This window comes from Lycorma delicatula, chromosome 13 (assembly GCF_047948215.1).
Source record: "Lycorma delicatula isolate Av1 chromosome 13, ASM4794821v1, whole genome shotgun sequence".
In the NCBI taxonomy this organism is placed as follows: Eukaryota; Metazoa; Arthropoda; class Insecta; order Hemiptera; family Fulgoridae; genus Lycorma; species Lycorma delicatula.
This window is the reverse complement of record NC_134467.1, coordinates 23,937,709-23,964,003: the sequence shown is the minus strand read 5'-3', so window position 1 is coordinate 23,964,003 and position 26,295 is coordinate 23,937,709. Positions and strand designations below refer to the sequence as shown.

General features: G+C 28.0%; 2 protein-coding genes across 4 annotated transcripts in view; one reads left to right on the top strand and one right to left on the bottom strand.

Moving 5' to 3' along the window:
• Positions 1-17,210, bottom strand: part of LOC142334155 (putative serine hydrolase) — a 53,247-nt gene extending 36,037 nt beyond the window's left edge. The window contains exons 1-3 of one of the 2 annotated variants that reach the window (XR_012758788.1): positions 17,000-17,210; positions 6,228-12,383; positions 4,836-5,202 (exon numbers count right to left, since the gene is read on the bottom strand). Coding sequence is in view for 1 of the 2 variants with exons in the window: in XM_075381938.1 (XP_075238053.1) it covers positions 17,000-17,054 (55 nt within the window). In the remaining variant the exon portion in view is untranslated. Of the gene's footprint in view, positions 1-4,835; positions 5,203-6,227; positions 12,384-16,999 lie in introns of those variants that run through there. The other variant, XM_075381938.1, reaches the window with a different exon arrangement.
• Positions 1-26,295, top strand: part of LOC142334157 (transmembrane protein 107-like) — a 373,793-nt gene that overhangs the window by 180,848 nt on the left and 166,650 nt on the right. For both annotated transcript variants that reach the window (XM_075381945.1, XM_075381946.1), the window contains exon 3: positions 16,762-16,790. The gene's annotated coding sequence lies outside the window, so the exon portion shown is untranslated. The remainder of the gene's footprint in view (positions 1-16,761; positions 16,791-26,295) is intronic.

Genomic DNA, 26,295 nt, shown 5'->3' with positions numbered 1-26,295 from the left:
TGTTCGAAAATCAGAAATAATTTTCTTAATTATTTATAGTTGTGGATAATAGAAAAAATAACAAAAGCTTATTATTTAAATTTGGTTACTAAAAAAAAAAAAAAAATCACATAAATTACTAAAAAAAAATATTTTAAATTTAACTGAAGAATTGATATTTAAGGGAGAACCTTTGAAATCAGAAGCGAGGTTACATAAGTAACTCTTCATTTTAATATCATATTTATGTTATGTAAAAAAAGAACATTAAGTGAATATGTTTATCCATTAAAAAATATGTTACTTTGATTACTTAAATTCTATTATAATCAATCAATTGTGCTAATAACTAAATGTAAATAAAAATCATAAAATGCACTATTTTGTTGTGTAATATTTTTATCTATTTAATTTAAAGCTTTAACAGATTTAATTTTTTTTTACTGCAGACCGAAATAATAATTCTGTTATAAAATGAATGTAATTAGCTCATTAACTATGGTTTTCAGTTTCATGATTTTTTTTTAGATAAAAATCATAATAGCATGTTGGTTTTTTTTTAAAGTAATAATACTGTCTAAAAGACATTTTGTAAAATCGTCTTTCTCTTAATTTAACTGCTTTATGTGTTGATCTTCATCTGTTGTCATTCTCATTGTAAAACTATAATTACTTTCCAGCTAGAACAGCTATATTAAAGGAGAAAGTATGGTAATCATGTTAAAAATGTGGTATCACAAGTGTTTTGCAAATCTTTACATTTTAGGGTCCAACTAGTACATCTAGACCAGCATCTTTCAAACTGTGAAATTAACCTACAACTTTTAAAACAGTAATGAAATCATTTTATGAGAAAAAAATAGTTTATTACAAACATTTTACTTACATTTATAAGTGCACATGTAAAAAAAATAAATTAATGAGATGGTTGCGTTTGTTTTTCATTTAATAGTTTGTCCGTATGTGGATCTATATTAGAAACAAACAAAAAGCAAATTGTTTTCCGGTAATAAAAGACAATTATTATATTTAGTTTTTCATGCAACCATAGACAAAAAACCCTTTTCACAGAAGTAAGACGTGATGAAAGGGATTTAATATTTTGTTGTTTCTGTAACTAAATTTTTATAACAATTCAATGAGCAAGCCAAAAAGTATCCAAATCTTCAGATGTAAATTGTAATTTTAACATTTTATCAGCAAATATTTCAATGAGCTGATCATGAATCCCAACTAGTAACTTATCAGCTGCAACGATTTTACAAAATGGATTTGATACCCATCTCTTTTAGAAATCATTTTTACCTTCCGGGAAACACTCCATCAACTGAATTTTTAACTCATGCTAATGCACCTTCATACTATCCAAACTTTGTTGAATAATAGTATCATCTTCTTCCAAATTTTTTTCAGTAGAATCGAAAAACTGAGTGTAAAAATATCAAAATTTTTTCTCTGAAGGCGAATAATCCAGATTCAAGGCTTCTTAATGGAAGAATGAACTTTGTCTGTCATTAATAAAACGACAGATGTGAACTGACATTAATAAAATGACATGGCTTGATAAATGTTTTTATCACATCTTTGTAAATTCACATTCAAGTCGTTTAAATATGAAAATACATCAGCTAAGTAAGCCAGCAGCATTATTCTGTAAAAAAACATTGAGTATGGCATTTGTTTATTCAGGAAAAATATTAATTCATCTCTCAGTTTTTATTACCTAGGTTATAAAACTTTCCTCCACGATAAATATTCTTTTACTTTTTGGGAGTTATGCAACTAACAAGGTTGAGAATTCCTGATATAGAACAAAAAAACATTTGTATGTATTACCTACATATATGTATGTATGTATCCGCACTATTTTTGACCTTATAACTCAGGTTTGATTAAACCGAATTTCTTCAAATTTGACTCCAATATTTCTATATTTGAGGCATTGATCATATTAATTTTTTTTTTTTTAATTAATAAAGAAGGTGGGGAATATCGTGAAAAAATCAATTTTGATTTTCTTCAATAGCTTTTTAGAGAGAAGTAAACTTTTTTAAATCAAATCTGTTACCTACAATGCATACATAAATAATAAAAAAAAGAATTTTCAAAAAATCAAACCCCTCCTCTTAAAATTGAAATATATATAAAATTGAAACCTTTCAGTTTAAATATTTTACAAAAATTTTTTGAAAGTTTATACTACACATATATATAGAGCTATCAAAAAATGGGGAATTTTTTTTTAATTATAAACCCCGGACCTAAAATGCAGAGAAGCTTTGTGAAAATTTTTCATTTACAGAAAATTTGTTAAACTTAACCTACATATGAATATTTTTTGAAAGATATTTCTTAAAATTTATACCCCACCTTTAAAAATATATATAAATATGTTTTTTTTTTGCTCTAATTATCTTAATATTTATTATCAATAGCCAGGAAAGTCACGCAATAGTTTTGTTTTTTTTTAAATACTATATAACACTGGGCATGATTATTATTATGAATGAGAAGAAGATAAATGAAAAACGCCAGACTCGTCCCAGGAATCGAACCTGAGACCAAATGATTTTTTTTGTGTTTAACCTTCAGGTCCACCATTAGGTATTGCTTCAGAGGATGAGATGAATGATTTGTAGCACGGTGAAATAGCCATGCCTAACCAGGATCAAACCCAGGAACTCCGGATGAAAAGCCGAGATGCTACTACTCGTGCTACGGAGGCTGACCCCTTTAAAATGATGTCGCATTAACACCCTTTCTATTTAAAATTTTTGAATTTCCTCTTCATAGAGGGCCCTTAAGGGCTTGGGGGTGTTGCGGTTTCATTCCTACCATAAAATGCCATACCTGACCAGGATTCGAACCCGAGATCTCCGAATGAAAGGCCAAGATACACTCGTGCCACAAAGACCAACTGGAGTGGGGCCAAATGGTTACTTGGATGAATGATTTGATCACGTTAACCACTACACCATTTGGACAGCCAAATATACTTTCAGCGTCTTAACAAGTTAAATCTAACAAGCCCCTTTGATAAGCTACTAAAATTTATTTATTCATGATAAACTTCATGCATACAAGATAACATGAGTGATATATAAAAAACAGTAATTAAAACAGTCACAATTTTTACACATTACAAGGTGTGGCTATTAAATAACAAGACTAATGCTGTAAAATAATTTATTTTAAATTTATACATATTTAGTTATTATTTCCTTCAATATACACCCCTCCTCTATCCCTACAATGCTCCATGCAGATTTTCCATTGTGTGAAACATGCTGGAAGTTTTCTTTTGTGAACTCTTTCATGATGCTTTTTCGTTCACAGCTTCAACAGTCTGAAATCTTGTTCCTTTTAATGTAGATTTGACCTTGGGGAACAGATAAAAAGTCGTATAGTGCCAGGTCAGGCAAATAAGTTGTATGATTTCACATTGGGAAACAATATTTCCCAATACTGATTTATACTTGGTTATACTTGGTATATTGATTTCATACTTGGCTAGAAACGTCTTGACAGACAATGCAGTGTGAACCAGTGCATTGTCCTGATGAAGAACCCATGACTAGTTCTTCCACAATTCAGGTTGTTTTTTTTCTTATTTTTTCACAGAGTTGAGCAACAACATCAAGGTATTAGTGTTAATTAATAGTTTGACCTTCAGGAATCAAGTGAAGGTAGTTTTTTTTAAATATCGAAAAAAAAAACAATCATCATAGCTTTGAATTTTTATCATCTTCAACATCTTTTCGGCGACGTTGGAAACGCTTAAACCACTCAAAAACCCGCACATGTGATAAACATTCATTGCCATATACTTTTTTTAATAAAAGATAAGTTTCAGTAGCAGTTTTTCCAAGTTTCACATGAAATTTCACAATTCTTTGCTCTAATAAACACTTATGATATTTTCGGCAAAACAAAAAAGATGTTATTCAAATGAAGGCCATGACCAGACTAATATGTCTACAGAAACTGGAGTAGCAACAATCGAAAGAGAAGGCTTCACGCTATACAGCTGTCGGTTGTACGAATTTGGTGCATGCGCATTTCTTCTGTAGCAGCATTAGTCTTGTTATTTAATACTCACACCTCGTATAATACAGTAATTCTTCACTTCATATTGTGTTGTTATACGAGGTGTGGGTATTAAATAACAAGACTAATGCTGCTACAGAAGAAATGCGCATGCACCAAATTCGTACAACCGACAGCTGTATAGCGTGAAGCCTTCTCTTTCGATTGTTGCTACTCCAGTTTCTGAAGACATATTAGTCTGGTCATGGCCTTCATTTGAATAACATCTTTTTGTGTTACAGAGAAGAAATAGACAACTTGATGATTAATTTTTAACTAATTAATTGATAATTAAATGATAATTAATTAACTCTATAAATAATAATTTTTTTTAAACCTTCATTTTTTGCACCTACATTCAACTAGTCTATAAATATGCGCTGAAATAATTTTCAATAATGCCTTCTGAATTATGATTTGTTTTATAGTTTATTTTCATAGATCGTTAATACACCCAGACAAATGCTGGAACAGTCCCCTTTTTTATCCATGAAATAGCATACCTATTTCCTGACGTAATTTATGTACCAATTAGAATAAAAGATTTATTTTATTTATTTATTTATTTATTAACAAGAGACACATTAAAATTAAAAGCACCGAGGAAAAAGAAAATTTACAAATCAAATAAATGATCGTTTAATGTACTTTACTTAAAAATTATTGGCCTGAAACAAGGCCAAAAGTTCAATTGCTACATAGTAACTCGACAACCAATGTGACTGTAATGTAACAGAAAAATTTCAGCAAAAAAAATCACAGACAGGTTCGTTGAAAAAAAATTACAAATTTTATAACATTAACATAATTTTAATTAATAACTTTCAGATATATACAAAAATACAAATAGTATTAATAAAAGAAAGAAAAATATAAAAGTTAATACATCGATTTGGCCAGATTAAATAATACAGACGGTTTTTTTTTTTACAATAAAGAATATTTTTTCATATATAACTCCTTTTTTTTAATTTAATATTCAGAAAAAAATTTTTTTTTTTTTAATTTATTTTTCATAAAAGTAGAAATTTGATTAATTCAACATATCTCTTTACAAACTATTATTATTATTACTGTAAACATATTCAACTTGAGATTAAAAAGTTTTTTTTATTTACAGTTGTTAAATAAACTGCCCTGAAAAAAAAAGAAGAAATATGTATTAATTCATGAATAAATCAAATTGTATTATTATATCTATATGAACAAACATTTGTCATTATAACCACATTTCTCATACACTTCTAATTATATCTATAACTAATTTTGTTTGATTTTGATGACATAGTTAAATTTCCCAAGTCTCCAAGAGGTATAGTTTTTTATTGTTTAAAATTTCCCTCCCCCTTCACATCTCACATTGACACTTTATGCTAAAACACAATCTCCACTCCCTGTTAAAATAATGGTTGTCATATTTTATTTGGATGCCTTGCAAGACTGTTATAGAAATTCAAATTAGGTTGTACATTTCACTATATTCTGGGCGATTAAAACTGACAAAACCTTTCTTCTTTTTTTCTTTCTTTAAAGTAGAATGTTATCTAAACTTTCATATATAGATGGCACATGAATGATCCAACATTTGGTTTTGTTAAAAAATATTTATCTGAATTGCAATACAGAAAAGCAAAATACGTATTTGCTATATATCTTTTTTCTTTCTTTCTTCTTTTTCTGTTTAGCCTCTGGAATCACCGTGTAAGGTATTACTTCAGAAAATGATATGTATGGATGTAAATGAAGTGTAGTCTTGTACAGTCTCAGGTCAACTGTTCCTGAGATGTGTGGTTAATTGAAACCCAACCACCAAAGAATACTAGTATCTAGTATTCAAATCAGTATAAAAGTAACTGCCTTTACTAGGATTCAATTTCATTTCAAGGATTCAATATCCTTCATTTGAAATGATGTACAAAGAAAAAGAAAGCGCATATGGCACTTGTCTATATGAACTATTTTTTTTTTATTTTAATGCCCTGAATCAGTTCTTAAAATTGGTCAACATTTTCCAGGGCATCTATAATCAGCAAATTCAAACTGTAATGTAAAATTTTCAAGAATACATTTATGGAATCAATTTTCGATCCATGCCAGAGTCTGAATATTGATAATATACTTATTATAAATAACAAAAAGAAGTTCTTAAAAGCATGACTTACCTTAAGAAACTTAATTGTGGATATCAGAAAACTGCTTCAGAGATTAATCCATTTTTTCTTTTTTTTAACTAAATCTTGCGTGATGTAGCTAGTTGAAATTTTTATAACCATCTATTTAACTTGATGTTGATTTAATAGTTTTATTTTTATTTTAAATGCTAACCATAATTATCTAATTTTTTTAACGGCTATCATTAATAATTATGTATTTTTTCTTGTTACATTTTGTTTTATCCATTTTTTTATCATTTTATTAATTTTCATAGATTTTTCAGTGGATAGAAAAATTTTTAATGCAATCTACATCAAAATATTTGTTTTTTTTGTAATAAATCATCCCGAGACTAGAATTTTTTAAAATTAACTTTTATAAATAATTTTTTCATTATTAAAAGCCCATTGCAGAATTATTTACATACAATAATTCTTATACATTTAAATTGGGTTGTACTTAGGTCATTTTACCCTCTTACATGCGTCTTTTAAGTATTCGTAAAATTTTTTTACCTAATTTCAAGAAGTTTTTCACTTATTTATTTATTTTAATATATATTATACAATCGTAATATTCTATCTACATTTTTTTAACATTTATGAATTATCATGGCATTAAAATTTCAATGTAATTTTCTTCAGGGTATCTATTTAATTTAAATTTATTTTTAATAAATTATTGTTGGAAATCAGAATAAAAATTGTTATTTATTTTTTTTTAACCAAAATAAGAGAGAGACAGAGAGAGATTCATTCATGTTTATGAATCTGTTTGTTTACAACAGCATCATATGAAAACCAACCAACCAATTGCTTTCAAATATTCAGGATACATTTTCAACTAATCCTTTTACTTTATTATTTCTGTCACCATGGCAACAGAAATATAATGAAGTAAAATGGGTTATTTTTCTTTTTAATGAGTATCTATAAAATATGTAAGTCCAGAGGATGGTGCCTCCTGGCTATACAGTTGGGTAAGCAAGCCCTGACTTGCTTTTGTGTGTGTGTGTGTGTGTGTTTATATAAATTTGGTTTAGTAGTTAATCATATATGATATCTACTTAACACAATTTGCTCATTCAAAACAATACCACATAGCAGTCCTCTTCTCACAACTTAAAAACCAGAAACTAAATATCTGCATAAAGAAACCAGCACCTGTATAATATAATCTCTGATGGTTAGCCTATGATCTCCATATATTCCAATGTTTGCTCTTTTCATTGGTGGGGGTCAAAAAAATCATTCCATTTGAAAAAAATACTGTTAACCTAGAAATAAAGTCAAGTTCAAGGTCAAATCTAAGGTCACCATGAAGTGTCCCTTCCAATTTGATTTTATTTTGGCAGAGACCTAAAGTAAGCAAAATACAAATAATGATTTTATTTTGCTTACTTTATGAGAAAATCGCCTAGGGTGATTAAAATGAAATACTCTGCATATAAAATTAAAGCAGTAAATTTTTTTATGTACTTATTGATGATGATGTATTGGGTCAATTTTAATTACTTTTATATTATTATAAGCATTTTCAAAAAGAAAAAAAATAGTTTAATAAAGGACATTTTAGCTTGTAATAATATCTCCAAAGTTCTGTTTTATGCAAACAAACAAAAATTTCTTATCTTCTAATAGCTAATTTTCCTTCATGGTTACAGTATTTAAGAAAAATGATCATTTCTATCTTCCTTCTGAAATTTTTATCACTTTTCCTTGAATAGATGATACAATAATTAAGTCTGTCCTACATTGGTTTTGTTTGGAAATCAGAAAAAGGGATTTTTCCATTTTCTTGGAAAGAATAGATAGGTAGATATGCCTTGAATTATCTAAAAAACAGTAGTTACCGGAGGCTAAACAAGAAAAAGAAAAAAGGTAAATATGCCTTGAAATTCGATTTCCTTCAATTTTTTTATTTTATTTTTTTGGATATACAAAATTAACAGTGAATGTAACTAAGTATTTCAGTTATTTAGTCCAATAACCGCTTATTCTATCTCAATTGTGAAAACAACCTGTTTTTATTTGCTTCAAAGGAAACTTTTTTTTAGTAATAAAATGTTACAGAAAGAAGGATAATGAATTATTAGATAATTAAAAAGTTACATCAAAATTAAAGAAATTTTGCTACTTAGGAAAAAAGATCACAAAAGATAGAGCTCAAACGCAGTTTAACAAAAGCTTTTATGTAGAAAAAAGGTCATCTACTGTAAATCTGAGAATTACAGTTTTTTTTGTAGTATAGGCAGTCAAATTGTTTCGAGCAAAAATGTACGGTAGTTAAAAGTAAAAAGTAAGAGAGTAATAGAAACGAGAAATGTGGTCATATAAGAGAATATTGAATATTATAAAAGTTGATAAAACATGAAATGAAGACATCCTAAAATGAATGAGAGGAGAGTGTTACATTAAAGAATCTAATAAAGATGAATTACACTGGTGAAACAAATACATTAAGAAATCCATAGTTAGTTGAATGTGTGATAAAGGAATGAAAACCTGAATAAAGAGAAGTTGGAAGATTATGAAACATATAGCAAACTGTATAGAAAATATTAATTATTTAGTGGTTAAAAAAACTGATATAAAACAGAAAGGAATGCAGAATAACACTAAACCACTTTTAGCCAAACCATGACTAAGTCAACAATCTACTCATTCCAGTAAAAACGTTTTCAGAAGTTAAACATTTTTTGTTCCTATCATCCTGAAAATACATTAGAGAACATCTTTTTTCCTCAATACTTCTTCATATCTCTCCAGGGTAGTTATGAAGAATGCTTTGTGAACTTGGTGAATTTACTAAGTAGTAGAACCAGTTTGAAATAAATTTTATTATAATATTAATGAAGTAAGATTCCATAAGTATTGCCTAAACTTATAAACCTTTCCATGTTCTACAGCTTACTAGTCCACAACAGTTGAAAAACATGCAATCTACAATTAATATATAAGATACTAATGTTAAACATATTAATTTTGGACACTGACACTAATACATGACAGGAAGAGTTTTCTATTTAAACCTAGACATGTTGGGTATCAAATGGATATCCCTTGAAGTACAGATTAGGACGATTCTTTAAAACGATAAATCAAATAAACACTTTTTAGATATCACGTTATCTAAACAGTACATTTTCAAACAAACTCGAAACCCATCAACACATACCTACTCATTCCACACAACAAAAACGTACTTTTTTCAACTAATACACTTGAACAAGTATCAAATACAATGAAGAACTCAACACAATAGAATACCGAGCAAACATTAATGTCTATACACTAACACTTATAAACAACATGTTACACAAAACAAATTTCATACATCGACATACATTTTTACAAAACTGCCACCATTTTCAGAAATAAAATTTAATGTATTGCTTTCAAAACAAAAAATTATACATAAAATTAAATATAAACCAGTTCTCAAAATATATACCGATAGACACAATGATCTACAAATGTAAAAGTTTAATTGTAGTCCCTGAAACAAATGTTACATTGTACATACAGGATGTACATTCATCTATACATAAAAACACACAATAACTGAATTAAGCTTTCAAAATCATCTCTTATATGAGATGATTTTGAAATAACTTGTCTCACATACATACGCAGCAGATATTAACAATAAATGCAGATTTCACTCATTACACTCACAAACTCAAAGCATTCAAACATTACAAGAACAGAGAAAAAAATATAAAATCTGATCAGATAATAAAATGAGTTTCTAATGAGCTGTTTTAAGATGATCACCATTAATAACACCCACGTGTCTGTAATAAAGGAGCAGTAGCAGGTTAATAATATCTAAATATCCTTTCAAACAAAAAGACTAACCTAAATATTCAGGTCTTCAAATTCTTTAACATTTTATAATAGTAATACATGTTGAGTATAGAAGCGAGACGGATGATGACTCCCTCTTCGTAGCCAAGAGAGAATGTAGACAGTCATTTTTACACGATAAATAGCCATTTACTTGTATTTCACTTTAAAGATACTTTTTTAATATTAATTTTCATTAGTTAAAGATATTAATAAATGAATAAGTTAAATCCAAACGTTAATAATAATTTTAGAATTTATCACTTTTTTATACCTAGAATCGAATTTTAATCTCTAATCGAACACAAAAAGCATTGTAACTGGCATTTCTTTTTAACATTCATTATTTCTTTTTATGTATTAATTATTCCATTAATTAATCAAATTCATAAAGAAGTTTTAAAAAATTTATAATTTAAAAGGAAATGTTCCATTAAATTCATAAAAATTCATTTAATTGAGTTAATCAAACATTTTCCTCTAGTTCTGTTACATTTTGTAAAACTTGTTTCACAGTTTCTGTAAATGATTTAGTTATTTCTTGTATTATAACTAATTTTTTTGTCGAATCAATGTTATCATTAACAAACTGTATCAAATCGTTGATATAACTTTGTTTCGATTCTTCAAACGTAATATTTACATCTGTTTCATCATAGATTATCTCTTGCTGCTGATCTTCATAAAACTGTTGTTGTTCATTAAGTAAATCACGCTGTGAGATTAATGGTGGTGGTGATGATGACGATGACGAAGATGCAGGAGATGCATGTAAAATTAACGGTATATCTTCTGAAGTTACATCTGTTGTTAAATGTATAACTGTATTTAATACGTTATTTGTATCATTACGATTACTTAAATCTGAGGATGTATTATTACCTGTAGTCGTAATATTATTTTCATCTAATATTACTAATTCTTGTAATTCGTAATATAACTGTGGATTTGTAATCGGTTTATTTATAGTTTGTTCGTTAGTTGAAATATTATCAATTACGGTTAATGCATTATTATCATCGTTAACTTTTTTATTTATAATCTTTTTCATTGATTTTTTTGTTGTAAATAATGATGATGATTTTTTAATTTTTGTAATATTTTTACTATTTTCATCGTCACGTTGTACCGGTTTTATATTAAATGATTTAACGATATTATGTAAATCTTTTCTCGTTAAATAATCAATACATTTATTATTACTATTATTATAATCGTTATCATTTTGGTTATTGTTAACAGAATTTACTTCATTTAATATATCATCAAATGTCATATTCTTTAAAGTAATTTTATTTGCGATATTAATACGATCGTTTTTGGATAATGTTAAATGACAAATATCAAAATCGTGACCTACATGTGATGATATATATTCCACAATAATTTTATTATTATTAAAAATTTTAACCAACATTTTTGATGGACATATTTTACCATATTTTTTAGAACCTTGTTTTTTTAAATTTCGTTTACCGTTACCTTTTTGTTTATAGTAACCGCTTCTATGACAATAATAATATTTTATTTTTAAACCGTTCTTATATATTCTTGGTCCATGTTGCGTTACATATTTATTTAAACAACGTTTTTCTTCGTTTTCTTTCCACGTTAAAAATTCATTAATACCATTAAAATTTAATATTTCCTTTTTAATATTAATATTGTGCACTTTACGGTAATGTTCATATAAAAATTTTGATTTTGTACACTTATACGAACATATTGAACACTCGCTTAATTTTGTTAACTTATTATTATTTACATGATATTTAACGATGTGCTTTTCTAATAATTCTTTTTTAATAAATTCAATACCGCAATTATTACATGTATATTTTAAATCATCATTATCAGTTGTTGAATCATAAGTTATTGAAATTTTTTTAACGGGTAATTCTAACGATGAATGATTTGTTCTATGATGTCTTAATAATGATTTCCATAAAGTAAAATTTTTATCACAATTTTCACATTTATGCCAATTATTATTTTCAGCGAAACCTAATTTATTTTCAAAATTTTTATGTTTAAATTTAATATGTCGTAATAGATTATTTTTATTATCGTAAGTCATTTTACATACATCGCATTGATAATTTTTAATTTTTTTACTTGTAATATTATTACCATCGTCATCTAATTTTTTTATTACATTTTTATGTTTTGTTGTAATATGTCTATTTAATGAAGATTTTAAAAAATAATTTAAATTACATATATTACATTTATATCCCTTTGTTTTAAAATCATTAACATTTTCTGTATTTAATTTATTATTAATATTATTGCTGATGTTCTGACAGTCATCTGCACCTAAAACACACACACACATACATACACGTAAACAGATAATATGCAATAATGACAACAACAAACAATAAATATCACATCATTATATCTACTTTATAAGAGGATTCTTTAACAAACAAATATTTATTTTAGGTCGATACATAATTCATTATACAGAACACATTAAGGTACATATGTTAAGAGAAAGTATGTAAAAAAGAATTTTCACCACAAAACATTTCCAGCTTCACCTGAAAGTCTTTGCAATTCAAACATTAGAGTCTTTTATTTAAAAAATTTTTTTAAATAAATTTGTTAAAAAATATTGGAAAAAGAAAGGATAAATTTTAATTAAGTAATGAAAAAACATTGGTTCTCATTTTGGGGTCCAGAGTATAATATATGTACCAAGTCTATTTTTTAACACCCCCTTCAATAAAGGCTAAAATAAAGGAAAGAAAATTTTCAAAAAAGTTTTCCACATTTAGGTCCGGGGTCTATAATTTTTAAAAATTCAAACAATTTTTTAAAACGTTTAAACTTAAGGTAGATAAAATATTAAAAAACACAGCTACCAAAAACACACATCGCTGACAAACAATGCTTTTTAATATAGAATAACTGAAGAGCATGCAAGTGACAATTTTGTTCATAGTATAATTTTATTTTCAAACTTTTTAAATTTATTTAAACATATATATATATATATATATATATGACACTGCCACATAAATAATATTCCTCAAATTTACTATCATAATTCAATGCCGTAGCAGATCTTAAAACACAACTATTTTCAATACAAATAAACAGATACTGAAATTATTACCATCGATTTAGAATTGTATGATTTTTGTGGCCGTTTAGTTACAACATATAAATCCTATGATAATCCTGATAACATAAGGATTCCATGCAAGATCATACATCTAAAACAATTCAGCAACTGGAGCTGCTATGGTGGAACAAACATACATACACCCTAAATATATATTACACTCGTTTTTGGGCAGTCATATAAAAACATATACTTCAATTTTTAAGTGCGAGTTGATTTTTTGAAAAAAGATTTTTTTTTATTATATATATATGTGCATATAGATACATTTTTTTAAAATAAAGTTTACTCTAAAATGACTGAAGAAAATCAAAATTGTTTTTTTGCAATATCCCCACCCATCAACAAATTTTTTTTTGAAAAAAATTAATATGATTAATGTCCCATATATATAAATATTTGGCCAAATTAAAGAAAATCAATTCGGTCAATCCTGAAATATATGGAAAAAACAGTGTGGCACACATATGTACATTTTTTTTTTGGTTTACGTGAATTAATCGGATTCTAAAACATAATGATTTGCAAAACACCCGATATCCCATTTTTGACATGATCACCATATTTTCCCCTTTATTTATTAGCTAATCTAGCTTAAACAAATGGAAAGTAAAAGAAAACTTAAAAAAAAGGATGTATCTCCAGCAATCAACTGGATGATTCAACAAAAACTGTAGATAAATCTTAATAGTACAGCATCATAAAAAAATTAATAATTATATGCAGTTAATTTTTAAATTACAAATGATATTAATCTACTAAAAGATATTTTATTTGTGTATTTCATCTTTCCATTGCAGTTACTGGTGACTACTGTTTAAAAAATTAGAATTACTAATATTTATTACAAATAAAACGATCATGTATGATTCAATTGTAGAACTATCTCTTAAAGAATTTGATTTAAATACAGAATAAAAATATGTTTTCATGAAAAGTGGCCAAAAAATATGACACACTCCCTTTAAGCTTTACTGAATATCTAATAATAGTTATTAATTGATAAATTTATACGTAAAAACATCCTGTAATGTGAATTAAAAATTGTTTGTAAATGAATGATTCACATCAGCCCCCAATGGTTCTTGAATTTTTAAATGAATATATATATATTTAATTTTTGCAATTTTTTTTTGAAAGTGATATTATTTCATCATTTCTCACACTCCATTATTATCAAAAGAACTTTATTATTATTTATCATATGCCAATATTATTTATTCTTTAACTGTAATTATTTATACTATTACTTGAATGTTGTAAAAATAATTTACCAACAAACTTTAAAGTGATATGATTTTTAAGGTAAACCATAAAAATAAAAAATTTCTGGTTAAACATTATCCTGAAATGCAAATCGATATAATCAAAATATTCAATGTTATTCATATTGGTTGAATAGGAACAGTTATACTCAGGCCTGACTGATTAATACTTATTTTATTCAGCAACACAGCACAAATAAATTAATTCTGAAAACACTTTTATTTAGCTAATAAATCAATCATTAATTATTAATAAATGCTTCTGATTAAAAGGAACTAACCACTTATATATAAATCTTCCTCATTCACATCTAATTCTTCTATTTTTTCTGTAAAGCTGTCAAATAATGATTTTAAATTGTATTACCGATAGAGATACATTTCTCAAAGAACAGCAGAATTTCCTACTTTAAGAAAATCACTGCAGCATATTATGCATGCAATAACACAAAAGAATGAGCACTTGTCTTTCTAAGTAAAAGTTGACAGTTCAAGGAGATAAGCTGGAGGAATCCAGCTTATCTAAGCTTATCCAGCTTTTCTAAGTAAAAGTTGACAGTTCAAGGAGATAAGCTGGATTCCTCTGGCCATCATTCTGTTGTTGTTTGATGTAATTACCAAACCATCACAGCCTGACAATCCAAGATCCATATAACTAGTTGCAAGAATGCTGATTTCTTGAACAAGGCACACAGGTACCTACAACCAACCTTTAATCTAATAAATCTGCACAATACTAGAACAGAATTTTGCTATACAATATGGATAAATAGCAACAAATAGTACGTAAAAACGTTACGGTTGACGTGATTAATAACTTTGATTTTACCTGATAGATACATCAGCCATTAGGCTTAAAAATCGAAAGTTACTTAACTGATATTTAAGCTGGAGTATGACCACCAGAGAGGATACATCCTATAATTGGAGCACATGTAGCCCCCCACCCTTATCAAGTACCACAAATGTATCAGCTTTTCAGATCCTTAGTATATAGTTCCTAGTACGATCACACCTACACCCACACTTATATCAAGGAAAAAAGGTTCAGGTCAAAGAAAAATGAGTTGGAGGTGTAGGAACAATGTACCACGTAGATTAAGAGCAATTTACTGTCTTACTCAAGGATAACATATTTTATGGCTAATAGTAAACAAAGAAAATGTTTTAAAAATTAATTTCAGATGAAGGGCAAAAATCTGTTATACATTCACAGAAACAAAAGATTTATCTTATAAAGTTTTATGTTTGCTTCCTAATCAATCATGTCTTTTTTTGCATTGTAGCACTTATACTCAGTAAGTAATAAAATGCAAAAGTTCCATTAGAAAATTTCACGCATTTTAATCAAATCATTGAAAGATAAAATTAAATAAATATTACTTATTTATTAATAGGTAATATTATATTAAATAATTTGACCACCAACAGGTTCTGGGTTCAGGCATGGCATTTTTCATATGCTACAAATTTCCATTTTGTATTTCTATCCACAAACTTTGAAGCTTACATAAGCTCATAAAAAAGAATAAATCATAAAAAAAGAAAAAATGAAAAAATAACAAGAATAACTTATTCAAACATATTATATGATTTAACAATATATATATTTCCACAAAGGATCATGTATTAAAAAAAACAAACAATAAAAAGTTTTAATTAAATTGCCAAAACTCATTAAATAAAAATAATTGTGTCTTATCTAACACACACTGCATTAATGATGTAAAATGTGGTATGTTTATTTATTTTATAAGTAAGATTTATTTTATTTAACATCCAATAATACCAAATACTAAACAAGTATGTGTTCTGAAACACATAAATTCAAACAGCACAAAACAAAGTCATCTTATGAATAAGAAGATAAAAATTTTAGTTATCCATATGATAACACAATAAACTTTTTTTAAAATTATTTCTCTCAGATATTTAGTTACAAAACACCCCAAACAGGGAAGGTTTTAATTGTTAATATAATAACACTATGAATCTTTTATTTAATTTCTAACAATTATAGGAAATATTGGTATTATTAAATAATAAATTTAATGTAAAATTATTTTTAATAGATTCACATATAATTACATAAGAGGATTCCGAGTATGACAATTTGTGGTGATACTTACAAAATAACGGTCTCACAACTCCTGAAAATCTCAAGCAGAGCACCGGCTGCCTGAATACAGATATTATTTATTTATGGTTATTGACAACAGGTGCCAGTATTACTTGAACTTATACATTTATTATTATAAATATACATTTCTATGTTTACATTCTTTTTTTTTTGTTTTAGGCATGGGGCTTTCATTATCTCTCTCATAGGTAAGTAAGATTTTGTTATAATTATTCAATACTACATTTCTTAAAAACTAAGAATACCACAATTAAATAACAATGATAAAATGTAATTTACTAATAATAAAAATTAATCAATAATTTCAGGAAATACAACAGAAATTATTTTACTAACTCTATTATATAATAACATTTTATGAAGAAAATGATCATATATTTAAAGTTTAACTACTTACCACTAATATGTCCCCATGGTACTGGTATATCGATATCTTCAACAGGTTTTGTCATTTTTTACTTTTACAAAGAATCGAATAGTTTTTAAATTAAATTTAGTGGCCGGAATATGTTAATATTTACATAAACATTAAACGTAATATTTAACCTATAACTCGCTTACTACTCGGAACGTTCTCAGCTGGACTCTAGCGTCGTCAATGTGTTGAATTCATTCATGACCTTCATAACAAGTTTGCCAGATTCAGAGAATATTTTCTAATCAAAATTTTCCTTATTTAAAGATCGCATTAGTTTTAGGAATTAAGAACTTTCTTACTGGTTAACGATTAATATTTTTGTGATTACAGTACTTTTAAATTAAAAAAAATAATGATAACTATTGTGTTCTATTAAGTTAGTTTATGTACTAGTGAATTATTTGTTTTTTTAATAAGGAATTATTACATTTTAACCGTAAATTATATTTGTTTATTTATTTATATATTTATTTATTTAGTAAATACTTACATTAATATCTCAATCGCATTTAATTGATCCATTCTTTTTTTTAAGTTTTTTTTTATCTAATCATGGTAGATAAACACTTAGTTTGTTTTTTGTCGTTAGATGGCATAACTTGTCCAAGCGTTAACATTTTTATAAATGACCTGATAAAGATTTCAGATTGTGGGAAATTTTGTATCTGCTTCTGTTTAGTAATATTTAAAAGAGTAATTAATAGTTTTTTTATTTTCGTTTTTTAATTTTTTACTAATAAACAGTAAAAATTTATGTTTTATAGTATTCTAAAGGTTTTTTTTAATTTCTATTTGCTAGGAACTTGTGTAGTACAATCATAAAATTTATTATAACATAAATTAAAATTACTTGTGATACACATTTTGATAACCTTAATTAATCTTTAAAATAATTGTTTAATTTTAAAAACAATACGTACATTAAAATTGTAGAAAAATAAACAAATTTATCACATTTAAGACTTTTTGATTTGTATTGTGATGAATTTGCTGATTATAGAAAGTGATAGTTTAAAAATAAAAAATACTTTTTCTTATCAGTAAAATAAAAATGTCATTACCACTATATCTGCATTGTGTAAAAGTTCCAAAAAATTTATAAAAGTTTTATTGTGTAAAAGAGTATTATTGTAAAAGTTTTAATTCTTTATTTGAACAGCATAACAAAACTTTGGAATTTAAAATTATTGAAAAAATTAACAGCAACATTTTCTTAAATGGAGTTATTGGATAACTACGACATAGTTTAGTGGTTTAATATTGTTATTATAATGTTTTTTTAAACAAAATACATTTATTTAATTAATGCATTAAAAAAAAAGGTAATATTCTGTTTAGCAGATAAGTAGTTACTGCCTAATGAAAAAAGATGCACCTGGAAAAAATTAAGTTCTAAAAGTTAAAAAAAAAAACAATTTTAACTATAAAAGACTAGTTTGGATTCCGTACCAAAATGTTCAGATTTTCATCTATTGTATTTTTACTGTCTTTAAATAAAACTGAGTAGGCCTTTATACATTGGTGGGAATGAATGCTTCATCAACTTTCTTGGCATTTTCCTTTTTCTTTTATCAAATACAGAAAAATTATCCAAATACCAGACATTTCATTTCATTTACTCGGGTTCAAATGTACTAGAAGAAATTATAAGTCAAATTTTACCGAAAAGTACATGAGACTCTGGTTAGGCTTCTTTTTTTTTTTTTACAGACACCTGATAAAAATCATATTTCTTACATAAGTCCATTGGTAGAGCTGTCAATTTGTCAAACCACATAAACAAAAATGAGGCAGTAACATTGCATGTTCCCATGTTTTATACACAACCAATTAGATTCCAAGGCAAATCCTTAGTACAACTGAGGGAAGAAGCAATTAAGGATAATAGAAAAATCTGTCAATCAAAAAATAAGAAAAATTCACTCGCACAAACATATACGTCAATGTTTACTATAGGCAAAAATATCTAATCTGGCCACTCTTAGTAGATTCAGATGGAAGCAAATAATTTATGTACTAAACAGATGTATTGGGTTGTAGTAATCCAAATTCAAAAAGCTACCAAGGACAGGTACATGTTTTTATAAAGAAAACCTACAATAATCCTCTGAATTGTGTGATTTATAGAATTAACCACATAAAAATAAATATATGTGGTTACTTCAGTCTGGCATTTTGTCTATTTGTGATGCATTCAAATATGTTTTCAAATTTTTATGAAATTTTTGCAGTAGATTTTTTTTTATTAGGTCGCATGTAATATGTGTTACAATTTTCCATTTTAAAATGGTAGATTACATCTTTCTTAGAGAAAGGTGAAGGATAGTTGTATTGGAAATTAATTTCCAACCTGAAACTACCAACAAGAGTGAAGGGTGTTAGGTCTCACTTTAATTTTGATATCAACCGACATTGCTAGTCTTTCTTTCAGAAACTGTGAGGTAGATATTTCGCTAATTCATGCTTTACAACAGTTTTAATTATGATGAGGTTATTTACTCTCATCATAATTTGATTTTCAATAAAGATATTCTTTTTTTTAATTTTTCTCCTGAATAGATTATTTACAAAAGATATGACAAAATTCAAAAAAAATTAAAAAAATATGAAAATCTTCTGGAAGTATCTCCATGAGAGACACAATTCAATAATTCCAGTATTACTGGAAATCACAACTGTACAGCAATATCTGATATTGCTTATATATAAGATTTGGTATGATATTGTTAATGTAGTAGTACTATTCTTGGCATTGGCCCCTCCATATGTAATTGATTGGAATCAAACATCTTATTTTGTATTTTATTTAAATTAAATAAAATTAATTAAATTTTGTTTTAAATAGTTTATTAAATTCGGTACAAAATGAGCAAGGTCTATTGTTCATAAAAATATTAATGGTATTGAGGTTATTTGACCTTTAACCATTTCAACCAAATATATTTTACATTATTTTACGTTAAACCTTTACTGCTACATAAACCTTATGTCATAAACCTTTACCGTTTTTAGACCTTTACATTATTTCTTTGCAGATTAATGATAGATGACAACTTAATAGTCAAACTCCTGTCTTCTTTTTTCTCCATCATTCTTCAAGGATTATGTTCATTGGCCATTTGTGGTACCAATACATCCTTGGCCATCCTAGATCACTTCTTTCAGCAGTTTAGTAATTTCATTCACACATATATTACATACTAGCCAGTCAAGGCTTTGCCCTGTAGACCCTGGACACCTGCTGTGATCATTATTCTCATACTTGTGAGAATAATACTGATAAATGACAATTAAAATCTGTTCAATTTCTATCAATTTCAAAAACTATCATGTAATTTCTTCTTCAGAGCAACAGTTTGGTCAGTACAGAAGTTAAAACTTTGAGTGATCTGATGTTTCAGAATATTCGGCCTCCCATCTTAAAAATAGTAGTTATAGCTAGGTTACTTCATTCAGATCAAAAAATATTTTATACAGTTTTTTGCATTACCTGACAAATACCATAAGGAGGTGACCATCATTTCTCATTTTATGTTTTTTAGTTAAATAACAGGAAGAAGATGATGCAACCAGTCGCATCACATAACAGTTGCAATAGATGTGTTGGTTGAGCCAGTGCATCGTACACTGTTGCACCTTTGAAGCTACTTTCTTTTCTTGATAAGTGAAAGAGATATTTGAAAAGACAGTGACCGTTTTTTATAGAAAATATAATTTCAAGTACCGCAAATGGTTTCTGAATTTGATTTAACCAATGGTTTGGCCTTAGTAACGTTGAATATCAACAATAAACATAATCCAGTTATTACCGTAAGCCATAAAAACAATACCATTTTGAAGCAGTGAAACATTTCATAGCAGTAGGCCTATGTTCTTTCCATGTGTAAAACCTATATTCATGCAAAATTTCAGTTTAATAGGTTTAGTACTTGGCGTTAAAAAGTAACAGACTTACAGACGACACTAAATTTTTTATACCTAACAGATTTGCTGGTATTCTCAATAGATGTTTCCACCATTTTCATCTTTTTTTTTTGTCTTCAGTCATTTGACTGGTTTGATGCAGCTCTTCAAGATTCCCTGTCTAGTGCTAGTTGCTTCATTTCAGTATACCCTCTACATCCTACATCCCTAACAGTTTGTTTTACATATTCCAAACGTTGCCTGCCTACACAATTTTTTCCTTCTACCTGTCCCCCCAATATTAAAGCGACTATACCAGGATGCCTTAATATGTGGTCTATAAGTCTGTCTCTTCTTTTAGCTAGATTTTTCCAATCATTAAAAGTGTATGTATTTCCAATACATATAAAAGTAACTGCTTTTACTAGGACTTAAACACTGTAACTCTTGACTTCCAAATCGGTTGATTTGGGAAGATGTGTTCATCACTAGACCAGCCTGGTGGGTAGTAATGGTTGATCTGAGACTGCACAAGACTACACTTCATTTACATTCATACAAATCATCCTCATCCATCCTCTGTACATATTCCCTTACACGGTGGTTCTGGAGGTAAAATAGGAAAAGAAAAAGAGAGAGGGTTGGTCCAGTGGTGAACTCATCATCGTAAATTCGGAAGCTGAGAGTTCTAAGGTTCAAATCCTCATAAAGGCAGTTACTTTTATACAGATTTGAATACTAGATCATCGATAGTGGTGTTCTTTGGTGGTTAGATTTCAGTTAACCACATATCTCAAGAATGGTCAACCTAAGACTATACATCATTTACATTCATACATATCATCCTCTGAAGTAATACCTTATGGTTGTTCCGCAGGCTAAAAATAAAGAAAGGCAAACAGTGACAAAATAAGTCATTAAAAAAGTAATTAACGAAAAAAATTTAAATGTTTGATTTGAAAACTTCAAGTTTTGCTTCTTGTCAATGTAAAATATTGAAATTTATGTGCATATTTTATAACATTATCACGTAACCAACAGCCTGTGGCTGTGGACCATATTCTTGAGATTTGCTGTAGTTCTGGTACTAGAAAGTTCACTGGTGCATCCTTTCTGTAAACTGCTATACATAACCCTAGCATCGCTATAGTTGCCACAGTGATCAACAAAGACAATCATTGTATGAAAGTAAGATAAATCAAAAATGAAACCGCAATACCAAAAAGTACACCCCATTTTAAATGAAATATTTACTCAAAAGAAAGAAGATCACACCGCATCTGGGTACAACACCCACCAAATGAGCAACAACAAAAAAAAAACGCGTCTCGAAATTGCATAATAACTGCTTAAATATAAAAAGGAAGGGGAAACGTTACTTAATCGAATAATTACTACAGATTTAACTTCGATTATGTGATTTTGAATCTAAACTTAAATCACAAAGTAGTGTTTGGAAGTGTCAACACTGTCCGAAACCAGTTTTCTTCTTTTTTTTCTAGGCGCACAACGAAGTGTGCCCGGACAAGATATTTACATAGTAAACAAATAAATATTAAAAATTAACCTAAAATCAACAGTAATGTAAAAATACAGCTTAGATGGAAAACGCCTATGACGTGATGCAAAATGTAAATTTTTTGTCTTCAGTCATTTGACTGGTTTGATGCAGCTCTCCAAGATTCCCTATCTAGTGCTAGTCATTTCATTTCAGTGTACCCCCTACATCCTGCATCCCTAACAATTTGTTTTACATATTCCAAAGGTGGCCTGCCTACACAATTTTTTCCTTCTACCTGTCCTTCCAATATTAAAGCGACTATTCCAGGATGCCTTAATATGTGGCCTATAAGTCTGTCACTTCGTTAAGCTATATTTTTCCAAATGCTTCTTTCTTTCTCTATTTGCCGCAACACCTCTTCATTTGTCACTTTGTCCACCCATCTGATTTTTAACATTCTCCAATAGCACCACATTTCAAAAGCTTCTAATCTTTTCTTCTCAGATACTCCGATCGTCCAAGTTTCATTTCAGTATAAAGCAATGCTCCAGACATATACTTTCAACAATCGTTTCCTGACATTTAAATTAATTTTTGATGTAAACAAATCATATTTATGACTGAAGGCTCGTTTCGCCTGTGCTATTTGGCATTTTATATCGCTCCTGCTTCGTCCATCTTTAGTAATTCTACTTCCCAAATAACAAAATTCTTCTACCTCCGTTATCTTTTCTCCTCCTATTTTCACATTCGGTGGTCCATCTTTGTTATTTCTACTACATTTCATTACTTTTGTTTTGTTCTTGTTTATTTTCATGCGATAGTTCTTACGTAGAACTTTTATATTTTTATATTGAAACGGTTTTTTATACTTTATTATATTTGAAAAATAGAAAACATGTGGTGTTACACAGTGGGGGATCGTGTAGATAAAATTAGTGGGGGGTGTTGTTCCAGAAAAGGTTTTTCTGGGCCTTTTCAAGGCGATGGTTAAAGTTTTCTGGAAAATAAAAGAACCGAAATAAAAAATGAATCGAATAGAATAGCTTAAAAAGCAGAATAATAATCTAATTCTACACCTTATCACATTCAGGAATATGGTACACGGTTCCAAGGCTGGTGTCTTCCCTTTTAAAGCCAATAAGTTGAAATACTGAAAACATTTGAGTAGATGAGTAACCAGAATTGAAATTATAATTTCCTTCTTGTGAAACAAGTAAAAAGTGTACACTGTATATATATATATATTTTTTTTTTTTGTTTGGGGGTGAATTAAAATTAAAGTAACAATAAAATTATTATAAATACTGTTTCATAGCAATACGTAACTAAAATAAAATTCATATTTACTTTACTAATCTGAAAACAGTAGACATGTAAAGATGGATACTATGTCTTGAAGGCTTGTTACTGGGTGGTTGTGTCATGGTACCATGGCACGCCAATGGGTGGCTGAGCACCAGTTGAGACACTGGGCTCATGATCCTCGGCTCTCTGAGACGAGGACGCCATTGGGTGACAAGCAGCATGTTACCAGTTTTTGACAAGCTGTTGGTTGCCAGCGGGCGACTAGTGATAGTTAGAAGCCGCAGTTGGGGGTAACGCTGTTCTTAGGTCGACGTATGACAGACTGACGAACTATGGCTTTTTTTACTTCCTCGCTAACACCCACTGGGAAGCAACAGCTTGTCAGGAACTGGTATCATGCTGTTTGTCATTGAGTGACAAGCCTAAGATGAAACAAATAATAATAATAAAAACAACGGTTGGCTGAGCCAAGGCTCAGCCACAGATTAGCGACATTTATTTTATTAAGTAAGATAATATGTTTAAAATGATTGGTGAAAAAATATCTAACCCTTGTCACTAAGATCGGCTGTTAGAAGCCACTACATTAATTTTGTATTTTTCTTTACTTCAAGCTCTTGAATGAGTTCCCACATTATTGTTCCTTCCTCCTGAATCAACCTGTATATATAATCTTAATTTTATGACCACTATGTGCATAGTAATGGTAGGTGTGTAATACAATTAAGCTAAGGACAATCAAGAAAGGATTTTTATAAAAATAGCAGGAACGTTAGAGAAAATTAAAGACTTAAATTTAACATTCAGCTTTTAATTTAATGAATTTATTCCTTATACGTATGAATAAATTCGGTTATAGAATTTATATAGCATTTGTTTTAATTTATACCCTCAAATATACGTTTATATACAAAATAAATGTGGAGGGGGGCCAATCATATTAATAATATAATTATTTATTTTTATCTTCAGTCATTTGACTGGTTTGATGCAACTTTCCAAGATTCCCTATCTAGTACCATTCGTTTCATTTCGGAATACCCTCCCTAACAATTTGTTTTACATATACCAAACAGTGCCTTCTTGTACAATTTTTCTCATCGCTTCCTGATCTGCACTGCGCAGTAATTTTACAGGTATTCCGTCTATTCCAGGAGCCTTTCTGCCATTCAAATCTTTTAATGCTCTCTTAAATTCAGATCTATTTTCATCTACAAGTCTTTATTTTTTTATTAAATGATTATTATACTGCCAGCTTTTCCTTTATGTTCTTATTCTTTATCGTCTTTTTATAATGTTATAATACAAATAGATACGACATTTCAACAACCAATGCGTTTAAAATATGGTTGTACATTGCAATTAAGCTCTTTAAATTTGTTTAACAAATATTGATTTCACATGATGCTTAAAATCTTTGACTGTTTCTATGTTAAAAAGAATAGTAAGCAAATTCAAAGGATTATAGTGGATTTTTTTCTTTTATGTCTATTTTTCCCAGTTATTTTAAAGTGAAGTGAGTTGTAGTACTTGACATAATTTTTATGCTCTTATGAATGCTAATCTGCAAGCAGATGGTACGAAAAGTTTTATTATGTGAAAAACATGCTTGACAAGGATTCAAACGTAGAATCTCCAGAAAAAAGAAAAGGTGCTTTTATTATCATGAATCAAGCCTTAAAAACAATTTTATAACTATATATTTAGTACAAGATTGTTGATAATAGTTGAATTGCAAAAGAGCAGATAAAGTTTAGGAAACCACATTCTTTTTAATTAAAAATCGTTTATTATCGTCTTTGGGATTCCACTATCACATTTATATTCAATATTTTATCAGCCTTTTCAATTTACCTAGTATTTTTATTATTTTTATAACTGTTATAGACCTTGAAGAAAACCAATAAGTAGAAATAAATGTCAGGCATTTTAACCATATAAAAAAACTGTTCACCATAAAATTAATTTACCTCCTCCATGTTCGGACAGACAAGTGTATTAGTCAGTTGGGTTCAAGGGCAGAGAGAATAAATGAATTTACAGGGTAATTCTTTGGAATATTGTGAAGACAGTAAGAGTTAATTCACATAGTCAAGGTCATATACTTACTGTTAATGACATGTTTTTTATAACGATAAATCATAGATTATATTCACTATATATATAATAATAAATGATTTTTTTTTATTTTAGTTTTTCCAAGTTATTACGTAGCATTATAAAATTAATTTGAAGGTCACTTATTATAATAATTTTTGAATTATTAATTAGATTTAAAATTTATTTAATTTTTACTGCCAGTGATTGCATATATAAAGTTAAGAATAGTGTTCCATTTTTCTGTGTTCGTATTGTTGTCATAAGATATGTATTTGATTATTAATGGCAAAAAAATATTTGTATAATTTATATTGTATTCTTTCTAAAATATATTTTGATAAAGAGCTGAATATTTTTTTTGTCATCATCATTTATATAGTGACTTTATATATGATTTTCTATTCAAGTTAGTAAAAAGCCTTTTTCAACTGACTTCTTGGAAGATCTCAGTTGAACCCAAACA